We start from the raw sequence: 16239 nt of genomic DNA, 5'->3' as shown, positions 1-16239 counted from the left end.
ATTCACTGGCCACTGAAAAAGAAAAAAACGGTTCTACTTCACAGAATTGAAAGTAATTCTTTATTGATAAACATTTATACCAGAATTAGAAACGTCAGTAGAAAAATAAAATTGAAATAATTTCCCACGGTACAAAGATTTTATCATTTTGACTATATCATTTAGTGAAATAAACTAACTGAAAAGTTAAGTGACAACCAGCCAAACAGACTACAGAAAAAAGAAACGCAGGTACACAGAACCTTCTGCATGTGGACAGCTAATGGCACCAGGACTTCACATCCCGGGAAATGGTCTCCTAGGAAAGGCTGGTATGCACTGCAGTTGTAATAAGAACTTCATTCAAACCAGAGGAGCTTTTGGAATCAAAAAAAACATACAATTTAAAAACTTAGGAAACATAAAGGCTTAAAGGTAACTATTTACATGAAACTTTTCTCCCTACTTTATTTCTTAAGTAATGTTTTCCTGTTAAAAAAAAACATTAATAACATAATTAGACATTTTTATCTTGGAAGATTCATCACTCATTTGTATATGGATGAAGTTAACATGAAACACATTTACCCTAAAACTTCCATCTTAAAGAATCCAGAAATCAGCTTTTTAATGGTTGGGGTTGCTTCCTTCCAAGTCATAAAAAAAGGAAAAGTGGACATACAGCTGGGGAGAAGTGGCTGCATATCCTTCTAGAGTAAAATCAGTGGTTGGCAAAACTCCCAGAAGCTATACATGAAAAAATATTCAAAATAAATGCCAGGTATTTTTTTGATCTGAGCAACCACCCCCACATGGCTACTCCAAAGGCTCAGCAATAAAGGAATTCACCTGTTATGCAGGAGAGCTGGGATCGATTCTAATAACTGAAAGATTCGCTGGAGGAGGAAATGGCAACTCACTCCAGTACTCTTGCCTGGAAAATCACATGGACCTAAGAGTCCATAGGGCCCCAAAGAGCCGGACAGAACTGAGCATGCATACAAATCAGCAGCCTCAAATAACTGTTTATTGGGGATCAGAAATAAAAATAAACCCTAAGAGGAAACAAACATTTCTTACCATTCACATGATGGATCAAACATTCAGTAATCTCATGATCCATTTTATATTTAAAGTTTTTGAAAACAGAAGATAATCAAACAAGAAACAGATGAAAAAAAAAAACAAAAAAACAAAGACAACTTTCCAAATGCACTACTTTTAGTATCTTGGCTTTAAAGGAAAAATAAACATTTAAGTCATGGATGAGTATGTTCAAAATTAGTATGCAGGGGTAGTGGTCCACAAAGTCAAGTTCAGTTTCTGACACTGAATCAAAAAAAAAAAAAAAAAACTTTAGGGGAGAATACTAAGAGACATCTTTCAACAGAAATTACTAAAATCATTTTACACAACAAATTTCTTAAACTGAAGGCTTATTTTTCAAATCCTAGCTCAATGAACTGAAAAATGGACTCTTAAACTAAAGACACAAAAATTTTCTCAAAAGAATGATTTGATATTTGTGTATTGAAGAGTTAATCTTGTAGAATTTGTGAAGACATCTGCCTGTATCCAACTCTTATAATTTTCCACCTACCTATCTATCACTATTATTTTGATATGTGGTCTAATGGCCTAATAGTTCAAAGAAAATACCTACTTACTTTATGTGATACTTTGTAATTTTTCTCTGTGATTGGCAGTGGTGGTTTAGTTGCTAAGCCGTGTCCAACTCTTACTACAGTCCTGTGAGGTTCCTCTGTCCATGGGATTCTCCAGGCAAGAATACTGGAGTGGGTTGCCATTTCCTTACTTTTTGATTTTTCTCTGTGACTATCCCTGGTAAATTGATCCTCCTAGCTATTTTTAATCAAGAAGCCAGAGTGCATATTGCTTTAAATCAAATACCACTGCACACGATCTCATGGACAGTTAGCTTTACACTCACAATGAGAACTTTCCTTTAAAAATGTCAGATTTAACGACCAGAAACTATTTTGAAAACAGATAAAAACGACTGTATTTCATACAAACCAGTTCAGGTGGTTAAGGATAAAGTCAGATACTTAATTGCTGCAGTCCTGGTTCTTTTCAAGGTCACAGTTTTCAGGCCTTAAAATGAAAAAGACAAGCATTAGAGGAAAAATTACAGGAGCTTAAATTGGGTTTTAAAAAACTAATTCTTTCTCATTAAGGATAAAAATTCTCTTGAAGGAAAACGTAAAAGACCCAGTGGAAGGCATATCTGAAAATTAAACTTTAGGCACTTTCTGGGAGTCATAACCAAACACTGGAAAAGAAGGCTGAAGTCCTACCACTAGGTAACCCCATTAAGACTAGGAAATTAATAACTACTAATTCTAATTTATACTGCAAGACCCAAGAGTAAACCAAAGACACTTAAAAAAATGGTAACAATGTTTAAAGTATCTTTTCGCATGTCTCAATGAAGCAACTAAAAACATGAAAATGAAAAAATATTTTACTGCATTAAATAATTCTTTTAATAAATCAGATGTTTCCCATAGATTCTACCCCTGAAGACTTTCCATACCATTTGTTTGCAGCCTGCACCACATACTGATGTCTGCACTGATAAAATGTGTGCAACACACCTCAGATCAACTGAATTTCTCTCGAGGCTGTTGTTTCCCAAGCAAAACTACAACTGTGCAGGTAACACTACAACTGTGTAGGTAAAACAAACGATCGGGTTTAGTGAGAAATTCAAAGTACATGTATCATAGTGCTATGTCTCCCCATTTTCATGCACAAACTGTGAAGACTTTTTGACTCAGGGAGACATTTCCTTGTGCTCTATTAAGTTTCTCTGGAGTTTTCACAGAAGCTGATTTTCCTTGAATTTCACTTTACTCCTTCAAGGAGTGAGTTCATTAATCTACTAAAAGATAAGTCACCGGCTGACCCACCTAGATTCCCTCTGTTGGTCTCCATGCTGCCCCAGATGGTGTCCTGTATGCACCACAGACTCTTCTCGATCCAACCTTAGTCAGGCATCTTAACCAAGTCTCAGGCTTGGCCACCACCCCTGTTGGGCCTGTTTAGTTCAGTTTTAACAAGCATCCTGCTAAATCAGTTTAAACAGAATCGCTCACCCTTGATATCTGATCACTCGGTTTCTGAACAATTTCCTCATTTCAATCACCTTTGATGTTAACTTGATACAGGCACTATGGAGGACACCATGGAGATTCCGTAAAAAACGAAATACAGAACGACTATGTGACCCAGCTATCTCACTCTTGGAGACAGATCCAGAGAAAACCGTAATTCAAAGAGACACATGCACCCCAACTGTTCACTGCAGCACTATTTACATAGTCAGGACATGTAAACAGCCTGTATGTCCCTCAATAGAGGAATGGATCAACAAGATGGGGTATACCTATATGATGAAGTATTAAAATGAATGACAGAGTCACTTGTAGAGATGTGGACTGAGTTAGAGTATCATGCAGAGCGAAGTGAGACAGAGAAGGAAAAATCTGACATGTCCTTTATGTGGAATCTGAAAAGAAATGCTATGAACTTACATTCACAGACTTCAAAAACAAGCTTATGTTGTGGGGGTTGGAGGGGTTGTGATGATTGAGGGGAAGGGATAGTTAAAGAGAGTTTGGCATGGACATATACACTGACATTCTAAAAATGGATAACCAACAAGGATCTGTTATAGCAAATGGAACAATGTTCAACACTTGAGCAGCCTGTATGAGAGGGGAATCTGGGGAACAATGGACACATGTATATGTATGGCTGAGCCCATTCTCTGTTCCCCTCATAACACTGTTTATTAATTCCTGTATCACAATACAAAGTCAAAAGTTTCAAAAGAAAAAAGGCTAAGAATGTAAGGCATGAAATACAGAATGATTTTCATGAGCAACTCAAGTTACTTAAACAAGGTGAACGTGCCAAGATGCCACTTCGCCTTCCTCTGGTTATCTTCAGAAGTATAACAGTATTTTCTAAAACACACTGTTTCCAAGTAGAATCTTTAAGCATCAAAACATTATTTTACTCAACACTCAAGGAAGCAAGAAGTAAAAATTATGCTACATGAAACTATTTTCTTAGAGCAAAACACATACTGAATTCTTGATAAAACAAAATGAAACTAATCTGAGGCAGAAGATTCTGGTGGATGCCTGTTGCTATGCCATGAGTCACTCTCTAAGACGTAAAGAACACAATCAGTCTACTGAATGAAGAACTTTCCCTGCTCTGGTTGTTCTTCAGTTGCTCTAGACGAATCCAGCTCTTTGCAAACCCATGGACTGCAGCACCCCAAGCTTCCCCATCATTCATCATCTCCTAGAGTTTGCTCAAACTTGCGTCCACTGAGTTGATGATGCCATGCAACCATCTCATGCTCTACTGCCTTGCATCTCATGGTCCCCTCCTCCAACTGCCTTCGAGCTTTCCCAGCATCAGGGTCTTTTCCAAGCAGTCCTCTCTTCACATCAGGTGACCAAAGTACCAGAGCTTCAGCTTCAGTCCTACAAGAATATTCAGGTTGATTTTCTTTAGGATTGACAGATTCATCTCCCTGCTATCCAAGGGACTCTCCAGAGTTTGTCTTCTCCAGCACCACAGGTCAAAAGCATCAAGTCTTTGATATTCAGCCTTCTTTATGGTCCAACTCTCACATCCGTACATGACTACTGGAAAAATCATAGCTTTGACTATGTGGACCTTTGTCAGCAAAGTGAGGTCTCTGCTTTTTAATATGATGTCTAGGTTTGTCATAGCTTTTCGTCCAAGTAGCATGCATTTTTTAATTTCATGACTGCTGTCAGATTTGGACATTTTTTAATTTCATGGCTGCAGAGATTTTGGAGCCAAAGAAAATAAACTGTCCTGTTTACATTTTTTCCCCGTCTACTTGCCACAAACGGATGGGATCAGCTGCTATAATCTTAAGTTTTTTGAACGTTGACCTTTAAGCCAGCGTTTTACTCTTCTTCCACCTTCATCAAAAGGCTCTTTACTTCCTCTTTGCTTTCTGCAATTAGTGTGGTGTCATATGCATATCTGAAGTTGTTAATATTTCTACCAGCAATCTTGATTCCAGCTTGTGAGTCAAACACCCCGGCATTTTGCATGATGTACTCTACATGAAACTAACTATACTAGAAACCTAAGCCAGAAGAAATTGCCTTTATTGCTATCTAGTACTTAATCCAGAGGTAACTTTCATAGTAACACTTACAATAAATGCATGACACATTGTTTAATAAACCACTTATAAGCCTGTTAACCCAGAGAGAAGCCTGCAGAAGGTTAATTTCTTATGCAGCCTAGAGCATTATTTGTCACATACAGGTTGTAACAGATTATGAAATCAATGGATCATAAAAGTTTTTCAAATGACACATACTACACATAATAATTACATAGTATGGACATAAAATACAGGTCATCATACATACCTATATTAATGAGCAGAGTAAATCCTAATGACATGTATTCCTTACTGTGAGTGGCAATAAAGTTAGAAAGCTACTAATCTGAGGAGAATCCCAATCAAACAATATAATGATTAGAAGGCTAAAAATATGTTGCTTCATTCTATTTCATTTCTCTTAAATGATGACTGCAAACGACAGCTTAAAAAGTACTGGCCTAGAGCACTAACAGTCAGTCTTGAGAACTCTGCTCCCATTACTCTGCTCCTCTCACAGATGCCTTCCTTGATGTTTACCCCATTTCCACTGGGGCAGCACGCACTCAAGTCCTTTTCCTTCTTGGATTCCTGGGTAACTACTCCATGACTTCCACCACCTAGCTGCTCCAGTGGGAGACAAATGTTTGGATGAAGAAGCAGATAAAAAGTACGGAGCAGATGTGAACACAGCCCTCCCTCACGTCCCTACACTCACTGCCACGACACCCTGAGAACAGCGTCACTGCAAACACCTCCGGCCCATGGCCTGAGTGCCACGGAAGCAGCTGAGCGAGCATGGCAGGGAGTTGGAGGATCACACCGCCCCAACCTCCTCAACCCAGCCAAGTCCCCCAACAGGACAGAGTAGCAGCCACCACCAGCACCAGCTGGAAAACACCCTGCCCTGGCTACCTTCCCGCACCGTTTCTCCTCCCGGCTCGGTTTCCAGGAATCACCTCTCACACTAACGACCTGCACTCACACCTCTGTTGCAGGGGTCACTGCACACCAGTGTATACAATGTCGTTTTGAGCCAGGGCTGCAAAGATCAGAAAAGCCTGTCCTGTAAAAACTGTTAACCTGACAGGAAAACCAACTTTCTTCTTTAATTAAAAACATAAGAAAAAACTTCAAAGATTTGCAGGGGAAGGATAAAGCAACAAAAGGATTGAAAGGTTAGCGAAGCCACTACAGGTGACTTATTGTACCCCAAACACCTCAAGAAGAGAGAGCTCTGCTCAGGGGTCAGAGGTGATCAGTGCTGTGATGGGAGTGAGTGGCCCATGTTCGCCACTCTTGAGGCAAGTGCCCTGACTCCTCCTACTTAACTGTCACCTTTACTTCTTACATGCAGTTTTAAGAATGAAAATTTTTCTTCCCCCAAATAAAGAATTCTAGTTTTCATCTCTAGATAACTCATGTACTATGGAAAATATGAAGGGATGAAAAACTATTAAGTTCTTGACAATGTGTTATTAAAATTAACTATAAGTCATCTTTGACCTTTTTTTCTCCCTATGAGATCCTCAGGGGTGGAAAACACAGTCACTGTCCCGAAAACATCTTTTCCAACGTGGCAAGTACACCTGGACCTGAGCCTAGACTACTTACCCTGACCCAGCAGGAAGTGATGGCACCGCTGAAGGGACACTGGACTGAGGTTCTTCTTTCTCATTTTGCTTGAAGACGGATTTCCCTTCTTGAGAAGTTTCACCCACTTCCTTAGACACCCTGCACCAAGGAAGGAGACACCAAGTTTACAAGAGGAATAAAAAGAAACAAAATCTAAGAAAAAGCAAAAAATTACAAAGAAAAAACAACTGGATTTTCTGTAATTTCTTGCTGCTGAGTATTATGATTAAAGTCTCCTGTAACCCTTCTAGACAAAGACATTTTCCCCTTGTTAATCTTATAAAGGAAACAGCAGCAGATGGAAGTCTGCTGTCTCTCAAACCCCCTCCATTACTTCTGTCACATGACCGTCACCCTGAATCAGAGCCCACGTGAGATCACCAAGGTGAAGACTGAAGGGCTCTCCCACTGCACCTCACGTGCACATTAGTGCTTACGCTTAAGTCAAAGTGGGAACAGGGACGTGGAGTAACTGGGAGAAACACACTGGCATTATTTAAGGAGAAAAGCAACAATAGTAACAATTTAGAATACCCTAAATTAGAAGACTCCTGTTCTATACGTAAAACAACCCAACGATGACACAAAATTCCTTATGGTACAAAGAGTTGATCATTTTGAATGAGGCTTTTAGTGAAAGAACCTAATACAAAGGTTACACTGATTTCAGCCATAAGCAGCCTAACAGTCCACAAAACAGAAATGCAGGTACACAGAACTTTCTGCATGTGGACTGCTAATGGCACCAGGATTTCACATCCCAAAATACGGTCTCCAGGGAAAGCTGGTAGGCACTGAAGTTGTAATAAGAACTTTATTAAAACCAGAGCAGCTTTTACAATCAAGAGCTAACCACAATGTAAAAACTTGGAAAACATAAGAGCTTAATGATAACTATTTACATGATCTCCCTACCTTAGCTAGTAATGTTTCACTTAAAAAAACCAATGAATAATAGAACTAAATATCCTTATCTTGGAATATTCGTTGCTGATTTATATATGGATTTATTTTTACATGAAATGCTTTTCCCTAAAAATCCATCTTAAAGAATCCAGAAATGACTTTTTATGGTTGGGGCTACTTCCTTCCTGCTCATTAAAAGAAAAAGGAAAAGCCGACACGCAGCTTGGGACAGGGGCAGTTTGGACAGATCTCTAGCCAAGTCATTTGTTGGCAAAATATCTCAGAAGCTGTGTGTGAAAAAATACAATGTTCAGGGAGTCCCCTGGTGGTCCAGGGGCTAAGACTCCTCACTCCAATGCAGGTTCCACCCCTGGTCAGGGAACTCGATCCCACATGCTGCAACTGAGAGTTCACACGCCCCAACTAAAGATCCTATGTGCTGCAACTAAGACCCAACACAGTCACACACACACCAAAAAAAATAGTGTTCAACACAAATGCCAATATTTTTCCATGTAGGCAACCACTCACAAATAAAAACTTTTTTGAGATTGAAAAAAAATTTTTTTTTGAAGAATTATTTTCAAACAATATAATGATGCTGCTGCTGCTGCTACTAAGTCGCTTCAGTCGTGTCCGATTCTGTGCAACCCCACAGACGGCAGCCCACCAGGCTCCACCGTCCCCGGGATTCTCCCAGCAAGAACACTGAAGTGGGTTGCCATTTCCTTCTCCAATATGATGAGAAATCTGAAAACATGCTGTTTTAGCCAAGAGCCTATTTTTTGTCTCAGTACTCACAAAAAATATAGTTATTCTGTAACCCTCTACAAACACAACAATTTGAAATGGGAAATTCCCTGGCCGTCTACTACATGTTCTGCTCTGTGGCCAACAATATAAAACAGGACTTTGTCAGAATTAAACAAGAAGCCAATGGCTAATTTTTCTCTGTATCCTCCATTTTGGCAAATATTTCAGCAAAGATAGAACAGCAGCAGAATTCCTTCTCTTAGGAAAGGAGTCATGAGAGCTACAGGGAAACGGCATCCTTATAATGAAAACATCTTCTCCAACATGGCAGATACACCAGGGCCTAAGTCTAGACTACTCACCCTGACCCAGCAGGAAGTGATGGCACCGCTGAAGGGACACTGGACTCAGGTTCTTCTTTCTCATTTTGCTTGAAGACAGATTTCCCTTCTTGAGATGTTTCACCTACTTCCTTAGAAACCCTGCACCAAGGAAGGAGACAACAAGAATACAGGAGGAATACAAAGAGAAAATCTAAGAAAAAGGCATAAATAACACGGGAAAAAAAATCACTGGGCTTTCTGTAAATTCTTGCTGCTGAGCGTTATGATCAAAGTTTACTATAATATTTATAAAGACATTACCCCTTATTAATTTAACAAATGAAACAACAGCAGATGAAAGTCTGATGTCTCTCAAATCCCCTCCATTACTTCTGTCACATGACCGTCACCCTAAACACAGCCCACGTGAGATCACCAAAGTAAAGACTGAAGGGCTCTCCCAGTGCACATTAGTGCTCACGCTTAAGTCAAAGTGGGAACAGGGAGGTGGAGTAATTGGGAGAAACACACTAGCATTGTTTCAAGGAGAAACAATTCGTATAAACAATATAAAAACAGTATAAGCAATTATCTCAAGAAGGCTCCTGTTCTATACCTTAAACAACCGGAAGATAAACAAGCAGTGATTTGGGAGTGGAAGAAAGCTACATGACTGAGAATCCTGTCCAATTTCAAACTGAAAAAAAATTCCCTCAATGAAACTGAGTCCTTAAGGATCAAATAAAGATATGAACGATACCAGAAATTTCAGATGAAGAAGGGAAATGCCTAATGCCTGCCTGCGTTACCAAGTCATTAAAAATATCTGAAAAATTTTGTTTAAACGCCAATCTGTCGGAGGGTCCAAGATTACGATCACTGTGTTACCTGGAGTGTTCAAACCAGTCATTCAGAATGCTGCTGCTGTTGCTACTTCTAAGTCGCTTCAGTCATGTCCGACTCTGTGTGACCCCAGAGACAGCAGCCCACCAGGCTTCAGAGCTCAAGCTCCCCGTGGCAATGAGAACGCCACGGACCGCAGCTACAGAGCAGCCTCCTGTCTCCACAACTACAGGAAGCCCTCGGGCAGCAATGGAGACCCAGCACAACCAAGAACAAAATTAAAAAAAAAAAAGAATCGCCGCTGGAAAACACTGAAGGATGAGTTCAAACAAGCATCCGGTTACTCTCCTACTCAATTCTTGGGATGGCTCAGTATTACTCAGACAATCAAATAACTCTATAGAGCTTTCTCTACATTATATATATAAAAATACTAAGTTTGAAAGCTTTATTAGAAACGACTGTACTCACTGGCCACTGAAAAAGAAAAAACAGATCTAGTTCACAGAACTGGTAGTCATTTTTTTCTTAACGTATATTTTATTGAAGTACAGTTGACCTACAGTGCTTCAGGTGCACAGCACGGTGATTCAATTGTACATGTACACCTATATTATTTTTTAAATTATTTTCCATTATACTTTATTACAAGATACTGACTACAGTTCCTTGCGCTATACAGTAAACCCTGGTTGTTTGTTGCATATCTATTTTTTAAATTAGAAACCTAACATTATAGTCATACTATGTGGATGACACCTTTAAAGCAGCTCTGAATGCAGAACTCCAAGGCACACCTACGGTCTCTCCTCATAATGCGCTGTATGTGTTCAGTCCTCTGACATTTTCAATCCCATGAACTGCAGCCCACCAGGCTTCTCTGTCCATGGGATTTCCCAGGCAAGAATACTGGAGTGCGTTGGCATTTCCTTTTCCAGAGGAAGTACTTCTTTATTGATAAACATTTATACCAGATTTAGGAATGTCAACAGAAAATTTAAATAATTTTCTATGGTACAAAGATTTGATCATTTTGACTGCAGCATTTAGTGAAAGAAACTAATACAAAAGTTAAGCTAATTTTAGCCACAAGCAGCCTAACAGAGTCCACACAACAGAAATAAAGGTACCAGGAACCTTTTGCTTGTGGACTACTAATGGTACCAGGACCTCACATCCCTCAAAACCGTCTCCTGTGGAAGGCTGGTATGCACTGCAGTTTTAAGCAGCAGCAGCAAACTGACTGAAATGTCAGTGAATTAACAACGGGTCACATGTAGCCCAAACACCTCAGAAGGCAGAGGTGATCAGTGCTGTGGTGACGTGGTCCGTGTTGCCCTCTCTTGGTGAGTGCCCTGACTACTCCTACCTGTGAGCTTTACTTCTTCCATGTAGGTTAAAAAGAAATTATCCCTTCTTCCAAAGAAAGAATTCTTGTCTTCTCAGGATAAATGATGTACTATGGAAAATATGTAGGGAGGAAAAACTACTGAGTTCTTGATAATGTGCTAATAAAACTATAAGTCAGCTTTGACCTTTCTCTATTCCTATGAGATCCTTATGGGTGGAAGCAAGTACTCCACTCAAAACTTACTAAAAGTTCTGATGAACTGCTGATACTTTCATACAAAAATTATTTTTTTAAATTAGGGCTACTACCTGTTCAACTCTGTGCCTAACAATGTAAATCAGGACTTTTTTCAGAATTAACCAAAAAAACTGTGGCTAATTTATCTCTACACCTTTCATTTTGGCAAGTACTTCAGCAAAGGCATAATATTGGAAGTGACAAAAACAAACGAACTGACAGTTGCTCAAGTCATCCTGGTGACTTCCCTGGTGGCTCAGACGGTAAAGTGTCCGTCTATGATGCGGGAGACCTGGGTTCGATCCCTGGGTTGGGAAGATCCCTTGGAGAAGGAAATGGCAATCCACTCCAGTACTATTGCCTGGAAAATCCCATGGACAGAGGCGCCTGGTAGGCTACAATCCATGGGGTCGCAAAGAGTAGGACACGACTGAGTGACTTCACGTTCACGTTCAGCAAAGGCACAACAGCAGCAGAAAGAATCCTTCTCTCAAGAAAGAGAGGCATGAAAACTGCAGGCAAATAGCATCCTTGTACTGAAAACATCTTCTCGAATGTGCCAGATACACCTAGGCCTGTGACACGGTACTCACCCTGATCCACCAGGAACTGATGACACATTTGAAGGGACATTAGCCTGAGGTTTGCCCTTTTCAGTTTGTTTGAACACAGATTTTGCTTCTTGAGAGGTCTCACCCACTTCATTGGTCCCCCTGCATCAAAGGAGACATCAAGTACATAAGAGGGTAAAAACAAACAAACAAACAAAATCTATGAAAAGGGCATAAATAACAAGGAAAAAAGCACTGGCCTTTCTATAAACTCTAGCTGCTGAGCTTCATGTTTAAAGTGCACTATAATAGTTATAGAGAGTAGTTCCACTCTCCGCAAAGATCAAAGACAATGAGCAGCATTGACAACCCAGGGCAACCAAAACAAAAATAAAATAATTTTAAGAAGTATCTTCACTTGACTACGACTGCTTTAACCTCAAAAGATGACTTCAAACAAAGAAACAAAAAAACATCGTTACTCCCCTACCTAAGTTCTTGTGATGGATCAGTATTAACTCAGAGCGTAAAATACAAACTGCTAAACCTCACATTCAAGACCACCCAAAATCTGGTCCTACTCTCTATCAGGCCTAATTTCTGTGCCCCTCTATTCTCTTAATCTCATGAATCTATTTGTCACCACCACTGTATAATCATAAGGTATTTGATTTAGGTCATACCTGAATGGCCGAGTCGTTTTTGGTATTATCTTCAACTTAAGCCTGAACTTTGCAATAAGGAGCTTATGATCTGAGCCACAGTCAGCTCCAGGTCTTGTTTTTGCTGACTGTACAGAGCTTCTCCATCTTTGGCGACAAATAATATAATCAATCTGATCTCGGTATCGACCATCTGGTGATGTCCATGTGTAGAGTCGTCTCTTGTGTTGTTGGAAAAGGGTGTTTGCTATGACCAGCCTGTTCTGGTAACAAAACTCTATTAGCCTTCGCCCTGCTTCATTCTGTACCCCGAGGCCAAATTTTCCTGTTATTCTGGGTATCTCCTGACTTCCTACTTTTGCATTCCAATCCCCTATGATGAAAAGGACATCTATTTTCGGTGTTATTTCCAAGAGGTGTTGTAGGTCTTCATAGAACCGGTAAACTTCAGGTTCTGGAGCATAGGGAGTTGGGGCATAGACTTGGATTACTGTGAGGTTGAATGGTTTGCCCTGGAAACGAACTGAAATCATTCTGTCATTTTTCAGATTGCACCCGATTACTGCATTTCGGACTCTTTTGTTGACTATGATAGCTACTCCGTTTCTTCTAAGAGACTGTTGCCCACAGTAATAGATATAATGGTCATCTGAATTCAATTCGCCCATTCCCGTCCATTTTAGTTCACTGATTCCTAAGATATCGATGTTTATTCTTTCCATCTCCTGCTTCACCACATCCAATTTACCTGGATTCATAGATCTAACGTTCCAGGTTCCTATGCAGTATTCTTCTTTACAGCATCGGAGTTTGCTTTCTTCACCAGTCACGACCACATTTGCACGTCGTTTCCACTTTCGCTTAGTCGATTCATTCTTACTGGAAGTATTAGTAACTGACCTCTGCTCTTCCCCAGTGGCATGCTGGCCACCTTCTGATCTGGGGGGCTCATGTTCCGGGGACATACCAGGCCTTCCCTGTCTCCTGAGAAACCTGTATGAAGGTCAAGAAGAAACAGAACCGCACATGAAACAACTGACAGGTTAACATTGGTAAAAGGAGTAAAACAAGGCTGTATATTGTCATCCTGCTAATACAACTCATATGCAGAGTACGTCATATGAAATTCCAGACTGGATAAGTCACAACCTGCAATCAAGACTGCCAGGAGAAATATCAACAACTTCAGATATACATACACCAGTCTAATGGCAGAAAGTGAACAGGAACTAAAGGACCTCTTGATGAGGGTGAAAGAGAATATGAAATAGCTGACTTGAAACTCAACATTAAAATAACTAAAATTATGGCATCCAGTCCTACCACTTCATGGCAAATAGAAGAAAAAAAAGTGAAAGCTATGATAGATTTTATTTTCTTGGGTTTCAAAATCAATGTGGATGGTGACTGCAGCCACGAAATTTAAAGATACTTGCTTTCTGGAAAGAAAACTATAAGCCTAGATAGCATATTTAAAGCAGAAACATCCCTTTGCCAACAAAGGCCCATGTAGTCAAGCTAGGTATCTTCAGTAGTCATGTACAGATATGAGAGCTGGACCATAAGGAAAGCTGAGTGTCAAAGAATTCATGCTTTCGAATTGCAGTGCTGGAAAAGACTCTTAAGAGTACCTTGGACAGCAAGGAGATCAAAGCAATCAATCCTAAAGGAAATCGGTCCTGAATATTCATTGGAAGGACTGGTGCTGAAGCTCTAATTCTTTGGCCACCTGAGGTGAACAGCTGACTCGATTGAAATGACCCTGATGTTGGGAAAATGAAAGACACAAAAAAGGAGAAGTGGGGGGTGCATAAAAGCAGAAGAAGTGATGTTTAGAGAGCATCACAGACTCAACGGACATGAATTTCAGCCAAGTCTGGAGAACACTGGAGGACAGAGGAGCCTGGCGTGGGACAGGACACTGGGTTGCAATGAGTGGAACATGAACACACGACTTGGCTACTGAACAACATAACTATTCTAGGTAAACTTCTCAGTAAAGAGAGAAGAATTAAATAAAAGAGGGAGAATTTTTATGATTATAGAATACCATCCCCCAAATAACTCACTTCTTCCTTCTTGCCCAAGAAGATACTTCCCCATCCCTCCACTGATGCTGAGCTTGGATATATAACTTACTTCAATGCTCAATGACATTAACTGATGTGACAGGAAAAAAAGCTTTAAATGCATTTGCACTTTTCCACCTGCCCTTGAATACCTCTTCAGCCACAAGAACATGCCTCAGGGAGCTGCAGGTCCCAGATGGCTGACAGACACATGCTGCATGTCTCAACCCAACCAGCAATTAGGAGACAAGCCTAGATTAGCTGAACCCTCAATATCTAGAAACACAGGTGTAACAAATAAAATGCTTGGTGGTATACCACTATGTTTTGGGATGGTCTGTAGCATTCCTGTAGCAACAGCTAACACATTTACAACCCACGAGTGAAAACACTAATTTCTAAGGGGCTAGGTTACTTTTTCTCATCTAGAGATGAAGTAGCACTGCTAGAGAGAATCCTTTAGTAAATTCTATTTCCCAAAGATAGTTGCCATCAATTTCCCAACGCCCATGTTTTTCCAGAACCTGACACTACCCCTATGAAAGTAAGAGTATATGTCACTCCTGCTCCCTGAAACTGATGGGACTTTGTGGCTGCCACAATTCACAGGGTTCAGTGGGAAGGGTACTACATGATTTCTAAGACTTGCTAAGAAAAACAACAGAGCTTTCAGGTGATTCTCTTCTCAATAATGAACCTCTAAAACCCCTGTTACCACAGAAAACGTGTCTGCCTTGAGGCTACAATGCTGGAGAACACACAAGAATACCGAGATACCTAAGGTGTCTGTTCCAGATCCCAAGTCTTGAGTCGTCCTAACCCAAGCACCAGACATGGAAGTAAATAAACTTTCAAGACACTCCTAGACCCAGCCATTAAGGACAACTGCAGAAGGGGCTCTGCACGAGAAACACTTAGCTAAGTCCAGCTATGCCAGGACTATAAGAAACTGTAATAGAACATGGTCTTAAGCTGCTAATTCTTGGGCTGATTCCTCATACTGCTATAGGAAAAAACAAAACAAACATACGTGCACTTTGAGGCTTAACGCAGAGTACAAGAACACTGGCTTAGAAAGCTGCTTTCAATCTACTTGCCCTGGGCAGAATCTAGAGACCTAAGATGGTTCATGAAGAACAAGTGGAATCTTTCACTTGGAAATGATGGAATGAACACATTCTTTATTCTCCACTCTCTACCAAAACCCTACCAGATAGTGGTAATAAGTTTACAGAGGTAGAATTACACAAGGGTAAGAAAAAGTATAACAGGAGAATGATGTCAATTAAAATTTTTTTGAAGGTAGAAAGCAAACAGACAAGTCAGCAGTTGACTGAGGTGTGTGCTCTGCTCTCTCAAGCTGTAGCCATGTGGAATGGCCAATAAACAAGCCATATCCTACAAAGGCTGTGGAAACTGAGATACCAGGAACCTCTAAAGGTGGAGGAAAGGAGTGGGGCTAACACCAATTTAACGTTCGTATCAGGAGCACCCTGGTCCCCAATTCCCTTCTCTAGCTCGTACCACAGGCTACTGACCCCAATCAACCAACAGAACCCGTTCCTCTTTGTAGAAATGAAAACCACAGAAGTCCTAGACTCAAAGGGCAGGGCTGATGGCACAAGTTTCATTCTCAAAACAGACAAATTAAATGAAAATCTATCTCCTCACTCTTCATGACACAGCAAGTCTAAAGTCTGTGTGTTTCCTGTGTGTCTGCCTGGCTGGGTAGTAAGACAGAG

The 16239-nt window shown here is 40.3% G+C and overlaps 1 protein-coding gene across 3 annotated transcripts in view; it reads right to left on the bottom strand.

Annotated features, from left to right (window-relative positions):
* LOC102285333 (craniofacial development protein 2) overlaps positions 1 to 16239 on the bottom strand; it is a 44244-nt gene that overhangs the window by 5869 nt on the left and 22136 nt on the right. The window contains exons 5-10 of one of the 3 annotated variants that reach the window (XM_070388697.1): positions 12450 to 13421; positions 11809 to 11928; positions 8824 to 8943; positions 6782 to 6901; positions 2017 to 2094; positions 42 to 1308 (exon numbers count right to left, since the gene is read on the bottom strand). In XM_070388697.1, the coding sequence (XP_070244798.1) occupies positions 2049 to 2094; positions 6782 to 6901; positions 8824 to 8943; positions 11809 to 11928; positions 12450 to 13421 (1378 nt within the window). In that variant the 3' untranslated portion in view covers positions 42 to 1308; positions 2017 to 2048. Of the gene's footprint in view, positions 1 to 41; positions 1309 to 2016; positions 2095 to 6781; positions 6902 to 8823; positions 8944 to 11808; positions 11929 to 12449; positions 13422 to 16239 lie in introns of those variants that run through there. The other 2 variants (XM_070388698.1, XM_005894305.2) reach the window with 2 other exon arrangements.

This window comes from Bos mutus, chromosome 18 (assembly GCF_027580195.1).
Source record: "Bos mutus isolate GX-2022 chromosome 18, NWIPB_WYAK_1.1, whole genome shotgun sequence".
Classification (NCBI taxonomy): domain Eukaryota; kingdom Metazoa; phylum Chordata; class Mammalia; order Artiodactyla; family Bovidae; genus Bos; species Bos mutus.
The sequence above is the reverse complement of the archived record's forward strand: the minus strand, read 5'-3'. Positions and strand labels throughout refer to the sequence as shown.